The sequence below is a fragment of the Gavialis gangeticus genome, unplaced genomic scaffold, assembly GCF_001723915.1.
Source record: "Gavialis gangeticus isolate Ggan-Ray unplaced genomic scaffold, GavGan_comp1, whole genome shotgun sequence".
Taxonomy (NCBI): domain Eukaryota; kingdom Metazoa; phylum Chordata; order Crocodylia; family Gavialidae; genus Gavialis; species Gavialis gangeticus.
This window is the reverse complement of record NW_017729032.1, coordinates 13,297,706-13,305,994: the sequence shown is the minus strand read 5'-3', so window position 1 is coordinate 13,305,994 and position 8,289 is coordinate 13,297,706. Positions and strand designations below refer to the sequence as shown.

The 8,289-nt window shown below is 43.0% G+C and overlaps 1 protein-coding gene across 1 annotated transcript in view; it reads right to left on the bottom strand.

Moving 5' to 3' along the window:
• Positions 1–3,736: 3,736 nt before the first annotated feature.
• Positions 3,737–8,289, bottom strand: part of PRSS23 (protease, serine 23) — a 16,503-nt gene continuing 11,950 nt past the window's right edge. The window contains exon 3 of the mRNA XM_019523768.1: positions 3,737–6,928. Coding sequence (XP_019379313.1) covers positions 5,797–6,928 — 1,132 coding nt within the window. The 3' untranslated portion in view covers positions 3,737–5,796. The remainder of the gene's footprint in view (positions 6,929–8,289) is intronic.

Below are 8,289 nucleotides of genomic sequence, written 5' to 3'. Positions count from 1 at the left end.
TTCACACTGTGCACAGATCCTCCTGAACACAACAGCAAGACTCTCTTGACTTCAGTGGGTGCAGGATTAGGCCCACCGTGACATTTTCCTTCCACCCCCAAGCCTCTTTGCTGACTGAAACTTTTGTGACACAACGTAGGCCAGAATACCCACAGTTTTACGAGGTCATCACAAGAAGGCTTATTTTCAAGGTCCTTGTCACACATTTTACTGGAGAAGTGACTAGCTGACATTTACAGAAAGGCCATGACCTGATTAAAGAGTTTTGGTAGCATTACGTTACCCATTGCACCAGGCTATCGGGACACGTTACATTTTAAGATAGACTCCATGACAGAGACTGGGTGTCTGTCTCACTCTCTGGAGGACATCCTTCACCTCCAGTGACTATTTTAAACACAGCTCAGGTCAGTCATCAAATGAAGTAGCCCATCTCCTACCTCTTCAGCACCCTGCTTGAAAAAAGGCTGGGACCCTTTGTCCAGTCCCAGGGTTCTCATGGAGATCCTTGGCCAAGGGTCTTGGAGCTGAACAGGCATTAAAACTGAATTATTCAAACACTGCAGCTTCAGAGCTTCCAGCTTGGAGCTAAGAGCCCTTGACATCACTGAGAAAACAGAGCACAGCTCTGCGCTCCTGTATACAGACAGGTCAAAAAACAGGTCAAAGCACAACCTTGGGGTTCGTTAAAAAACTCTCTGCAAGTTTAATTAGCCTTCACCTGACTTAAAAAAACCCCAAAAGACTAGCCAATGGTTTGATAGAATTTCATCACAAAGGTTTCTGAGACCCAGGCTGGAATTTCTGCCTGCCACCCACCATGCCATGCTAGCCAAGAGCCATGTTTAGGGCACTCACTAGATTTGGAACAAGTCCTTGAATCTGGTTCTACCGCATCTCAGAAGAAATCACGGGGCTGGAGAAGATGCCAATGTGTGTGTGATATACATCACCCTCTCTCTATATAATCTCACTCATTTACATGACTCTTCAGCCCTTATCACTTATTAGGAACAGAAAAATCTTCCCTCCCAAGCTGAGTGATCAGTGATTTCCAAAATCTGTTAGTGAATGCATCTTATTAATACATTTCTGATGATTTCACTATGCTGGGTTATCCAAGATGACGGTTTTGTAGAATACAATCCTTTGTTTGATGGAGTGATAGAAGTGTCCATAATTTGTTGTAATTATAATTTGCTCTATGTTTATATTGTTAGTTAGATTTTATTTTAACAAAAATAATGTTGTGCAATAAACTTAATGTCTAAGAATATTAGGGAGTTTTACCCTCAAATCGTGTATCACTTGGCTGCTGGAACAATTTGAGTTCCTCTAACAACAACCACTTTGGGGCCGATTCATAGCCTGTCTGAAGCAACAAGCTTTCACTGGGCTTAGAATTGGGACTTGCGGTAAGCGTTGTTAATATTCAGCTAAAGCTGGTGAGAACATGTACTGTTAAAGGTAACAAGAGCTAAGCTGCTAAGTTTCCTTGCTATTTGCTTTTTTGTTTATTTGCATTTTCCTCTTCTTGTAGTTGTGCTTGCAAATCCTCATCCAAGTGCACAATTCAGAATCCATCTAGCATCTATCATGCAGACAGGGAATGAGATAATCAGCTTGGTAAAGAACACAATTGAGATCAACGAGATCGTTTCTAGTTCTGCCTCTGCCGAACACCTCCTGAGCAAACACAGGCACTTCACGCTGGCAGGATTTTCAAGCCCGGATTCCTCGCAGTGGATGCCAAACTCCGTTTAAGCACCTACATGGAAGCCCAGACTTCCGTAATTCCATTCACTCATTTATAAAGGGGTTCCTAGCTTTAGGTATGTGTCTGAAAATTGTGACTTACGCTGTGCCCCAGTTTCCTCATCTATAAAAATTGAACTGTTTCTGCCCAGCTACCACAGAGGGACATCTTGAGAAATTTAGTTTATTTCTAACTTGCTTTTAGATTTCCTGATGGAAGAGACTATAGAAATACCAAATTTTGTCCATAAAAATTGACCAATACACCACTTGAAATGCTGCCCCTTCTCTATGCTGTGCCGCTGCTCCATTTAATTCATTTCGAGTTTTTATTCCAAGGAAGCAGGTGTGTTCCTACTCTCCCATCATGCTCTGGTCATTCTTTCAAAGCTTCTCTTCAAAAAGACTGCACGTATTGAGTTGGATTTCTACCAGGAAGGGTTAACAAATGGCAGATTAAGTGACAACACAGAAAAGAATTTCAAGCATGTGTAATACTTGCTCAAGAGTTCAGCATGGAGCCTTGGGATCATAGCGGAAAGGAATCAGGACTCGTGGCAAAGGTGATATCTGTTATTAGACCAACTCGATTTTTGCAAAAAAAATTCTTTAATTGCAAGCTTTTGAGCAACCTGGATACTTGGGATCATAGCAGCACCCTAAGCAGGAAGGTCCAGGAATTCAGCGGCAAAACAGACACCAATTCAAGGTGAATACCTGGGCCCTGACAATGGAGCACATTGACATTATGTAGCTCTGTGAAACAAGCTCAGGCACAGCCTTGTGAAAGAGTGCAGGATGTTGTGTGCTCTTACTTCTTGTGTTTCCATTTCCACCCCCTCCCACAGCATGGAGGGAGAGGTTATTTCAGATTAACCAGGATTTATCCCATGCCAGCTTTGTAAGCATGCTGTAACAGAAGATCACCTGAACCAATATAATCCTCTCCATTCACAAACAAAACAAGACATCCACGTTCATCCTCTTTGCTATATTAAGCTACAAGAGGGAGAACGCATTTCATCCATCTAATTCTGTAGAGTATTTAAGATTTGCAATCAACTGGCTGAAATTCAGTTTTTTAGAGGCACAGTCTTGTAAATCTCTTATTTCTGTCCTTCTGATAAGCTACATATTTTTAATATGCCCCAGTTATAACATGAGAACAACACCCAGTGCCTTGTGGATGGGAGTACTTTATCCAATGCTGACCACTTGTGAAAATCCCACCCAAGGCATCTTTAGTTTTCTATTTTTCATTAACAATCTTTTTATGTGGTTACAATAAAAGAGAAAGAGATCTCCCTCCGCTTCTCCAAGGGTGCTGTATAAGTCAGTCTGTAATTTGGCTAATACAAAAATTACACCAGTTGGCTTCTCTCCTGCACAACTTTCCTCAACCAGCCTTAACAGTATCTCAACTGCGGAGCTTTCCAACATCTACAATGAAAGGTCACAGGTCAATAAAGAACATAAGAACATGCTGCAATGGTTAGATGCCTTGATACACGAAGTATCATAAACATCTAGAAACTAGGAAAGAAAATGCCCTTGGCGTCTTAGATTCAATGGATGTGACATATTCGCATGTCAAGACTCCTAGTCTCCTCTGACCTCTATCGGTCTAATCATTGACTTCAAAGCAGTTATTAACCCATTTAAGAGGAAAATAAGGATCATTCACTCTTCTGTTATAAAATTATCACCTGTGCTTTGAACTCATTGGGCCAAATTCTTCCTGTTACTTCAGGAGAGTTACCGTATGGAAAAGTGTGTTTCTCTACTGTATTAAGATCATATTAGTTAAAGATGAAATGTGACCTATGACTCTTACTTTAAAAAAGCAATCATCCCATGAAGGCTATAATTATGAGTGCTCTTTGAGCAACCAACTTGCAGGGAAAAATAACCAATTTTACTTTATGCAGTGGGTATTCAAGAAAGCAGGCTGAAAGGAAATAAATGAAGAGTAAGCATCAAAGTGGTTGATACATCTGTGCTGTATTTGAATGTCCTTAAAAACAAGTAAAAGTAAAATGGGACTGTAGTTACAACCCCAGGTATGGTACAAGTACAAGCATGTCTGCATTGAAGTTACTTTTCTTTATTCACTGTGATACATTCAAACAGAAGTGCTCCTGATAACAGCTATAAAGTAATCTAAAATAAAAAAGGCAGAAGTCTGTCAAATACATACAGTAATTATTCATATTTTAAAGCATTAGTAACTGCTTGTATCCAAGTGCACCAAAAACCCACCTATGGGTCCCACGGTTTTGAACACTGCACTTAACAGAAACCTGCTCTAGCAAAACTGGTGTTTAGGACTAGAGTTAAGGCCTTCCAAAGAATAAAGCACCATCAGCCATGTGTTTGCTGACACCATAATAATTACTAACTTGAAAAAGATAAGGTTTAACTGAAATAAAATTGTCCTATAAAGCACAGGAGAAACCTACCTAGACTCATTCTTGCTCAGCTCAGGCACTTCACACTAGAGGGCTGCTCTTTGCGCATGTAACATCTGTGCAATGCATAACTTGGAGAGCTATAGAGGTTGGCAGGAGATGGGTGTAATGGAATCTAGACTACGAGACAGCGTCTACCTTCCTGTTTAAAGAAGTAGTTACGTGCTGCCATAATACCTGCCTAGTAACGTGACTGAGATGCAGTGGCACAATCAACCTGAGAAACACTTTGTGCCCAAAGTTTTTTGATTTATCCACATTTTTGGCTGGATTTTCCCAATTTCTAAAAATGTAGCTTTTGTTTTAATTATGACCCTGTTCTTGTAAAAGGCACTAATGTCCGTAAGAAACACCAGCCATCATCTAGCTCTAGTATATAGCTGCTGACCTACTGAATTTCATGGGTCAAGAACTAATTGTAATGTGCAGTTTTCAAAGGAAACTGCCCCAAATAGTGCAAGAAATCAGAGGTTTAGATGCTGTGTAAGTTACACCACTAAACTGAGATGGCAGATATACATACCAACCTCAGTAACAATACCTTTACCCACATAGCTATGGAAACAGATATAAGGACACAGATCAAGGGATGGAATGAAATGACATCCTCATCCTCTCTCCTTTTCCCAACCTTACAACTAATAATATAAGTAGCCAGCAAGACAAAAGATGTTCCTCCTTCCCTCCCAAAGAGCTTGCATTGCTGGAGGGGACACTAATGTGAGAAACCTTCCATGATTAAAGATCTAGATAAGTTACAATAGGAAGTAAAACTTTACCCCAAGACCTTCTACACTGGGTATTTCTAAGGTCCCTGGTGGATTGAAACCTGAGGCCCAGAGGCTGTAAAGATTTAATCACATTCATAACTGCTTATACAAGGAGAAATCAATGGGGCTGCTCACATGACTACATGTTATGTGCATCCTTATTAAATCTTTGTAGGACTGTGTGCTACGTTTTTGATGTTGCTAATAAAGCCTCAAATCACTCAAGCAGAAATGTAAAACCTCACTGATTTATTTACCCTTTATGCTCTTTGCAAGGTGCTCAACTTCCACTATACAAGAACTGCCCTTCTCACAAACTAATAAAACACTGCAGTGTTTGGGTTGCAAGCACCAGAGGAAGGGGGTGGACCCTGAACACCAGCCCCAAAATCATATTTCCATTTAAAATTTCAGATCAAAGCATTTCTGTTAACCTTGGGATTCATTACAACAAACGTATGCATGCACGAGATAGTCAACAGCATCCCTTTTGTCTACCTTTTCGGACACAGGTTAGATTTTGTATTACCACTTCCCAAATTAAGCAAATTGCTAGAACTACAAAGTAAGCAGCTTCACCTCCCTCTTCCCTCCCCCCACAGTTTTTCCCCCCTTCCACATTTTCTAACCACAACTCTCGTCACGCAATCGCCTTCCAAAGTGGTTTGACTGTCATGTCATCAGACGCATCCTGGTGTTTCAGAACAGACTCGCACACATTTGCAACAGACAAATTGGTAGCTTTTCCTCAGAAAGGTAATTAAGACCTGTAAGTGCTGTGCTTTCTGGGAGGTTTACGGTCTCTATCCCTCCCTACAGTCAAGGTAGTTGCCTTTGATCCAGTAACAGATCTGTGCATATTTGAGGGGCGTGATGCGAACAGCCACATTGAAATCCTGTGGGGTGCCGTTCATGTCCACCCACTGATGGCCTGAAAATATCCCAATAATTTTACGCTCCCATTTATGATGTTGTCTCTTCCACATCCTCACATATACCCCAGACCCACTCGCACCTGGCTGGGCATCGCACTGCTGATACAAGAGGTCGTAGGTTTCATCTTTGACATCACAGAATCGGTAAACCAGATTTCCTGGCCGATCGTTGTCATAACCAGAGAAATGAATCCTCCCTCCAGGCAAGTGTCTAGCTGGTGGGCTCACACCTATCTTCATAAATTTTCTTTTGTGAGGCTTCTTGAGCTCCAGCAGGGCATAATCATAATCCATGCCAATATCATTGGCGTTTCCTTTGATCCATCCTTTGGGGACATGTGTCCGTTTGACACGGATCCACTGGAATTTCATTTTCTCAGGCATTTTGGAACTGGTGATATTAGCACCTCTGCTGCCACCTTTTAGTTTGGGTTTCAGGAAGCCCACCCTCAGTTTTTGGGCTCCTTTGACGTAACTTTTGCCATCGTGGATGCAGTGAGCTGCGGTAAGGACATGCTTTTCTGCCACCAGGGTTCCTGTGCAGCCTGTGGACAGCTTCACCGATGTAGAGAATGGGTAATTTAACAAGAAGTCTTTCCCAAAAATGCTGAACCTACTGTCGTAGCCATAGATCTGCCTCTTTGTTCGAGATCTACTTTGCGACCCATCACTACTGCTGCTGAGAATGTAAATGCCTACTTCAGTTTCCGTAAGACTACCGTTGGAAAACAAGGTCTCATAGGACAGGTAATCCTTCACTTCTTCGTAAGTCGGCAGCCGGGAACGCTTGTGGCACTCAGGCCCACAAGGTGATACTACTTCCAGTTTGGCTTCTGCATCAAACCGGGGTTTGTCCAAATTAAGAGTTGACTGAGGCAGGACGACTGGCACTTTGTAGGCTGGCCAGGTTGGCTTCCAGCGAGAACTGGAGGACACGACAGCCTTAACAGTGCAGAGAAGGAAGATTAAAGTTAGAACTTGTGCCATGATGAAGATGAATCTGGAAGAAGGAAAAAAAATATATATGTAAAACTCTAGTTACTATGGAAAACAGGTAAGATTCATTCACCACTGCAAAACAAGAGTTTGCTCACCAAGCACACACATTAGCATTGCTCTGAAAAGTTTATCCCTATTTAGGGTCAAGGTCCTGGTCCCACTGAAGTCAGAGGAAAAATTCCTGAGTGACCTGTCGGGGAAAGTAACAGTCCCATACAGTGCATCACAACTCAGCAAAAGCATGAACTTGACCTTGGGGATACTTATGTGAATGCCCTGAATGTCAAGTAACGCAATTAAAAATAAAAAAGTGATGTTGTGTATAAAAAACAGCTTCACATCAGACATCCAAGATCACACAGATGCTTTACAAAAATGGTGCCTGCCCAAAAGCTGCTTAAGGCAGCTCTGCAGAAAAGGACCTGGGGGTTACAGTGGACAATTGGCTAAATACGAGCCAACAACGTGCCTTTTTTTGCAAAGAGGACTCAAGGCATACTGGGCTGCATTGGTAGGTATCCTGCCAGCAGTTTAAAGGAAGTGATTCTTCCCCTCCATTCAGCAGGGGTGAGGCCACATCTGGAGTACTGTGCCCAGTTTTGGGCCTCTCACTACAGAAAGGATGTGGACAAACTGGAGAGTCCAGCAGAGAGCAACAAAAATGGTGAGGGGCTGGGGCATGCGACTTACTGAGGGAACTGGTCTTACTTAGTCTAGAGAAGGGGAGACTGAGAGGGGACTTAATAGTAGGGCTATGTGAGGCTTCGGACAGAGCTTTGGATCCTGAGAAGTTTTGGACGCTTCGGGGGTGGAAGCAGCGTGTCCGGGTTGAAGCGCCGCCTTGTTCGGCTTCCCGAAGCGTTTCGGAGCCGCCTCGGAGATCCGGCCATAGGGTATAATGGGGAAACAATAAAATATCTATAACTTTGTTGTTTTTTGTCCGATTTGGATGAAATTTTCAGGGATGGCAGATTTGGCAGAAGGGATGAAGCCTACCAAGTTTCAATAAGATTGGTGCAGGGGGTTGGGGGAACGGCACCCCAAATTCCTGAAAGCAAAACTCACATCACATCTAGGTGTTACAACATAGCGGGGTGAACACTGCAGGGCTGGTAGTACATACTGAGGCCACAAAGCCTGCCAAGTGTCAAGAAGATTGGCGCAGGGGTTTGGGGGGGAACTGCCCCTCAAGCTGCGGACAAGTAAAACTGGTGCCATGGGTGCTTGTGGGACTGACCGGGTCCGTCCTGGGGCGGGAGGGGAGACAGGGCTGCAGGCCCGGCCGCTGAGCTGCTGCGTTCCCAGTTACTGATCGATCAATCATGATTCACTCAGGGACCAGCTCAATCCACAGGACCTAGC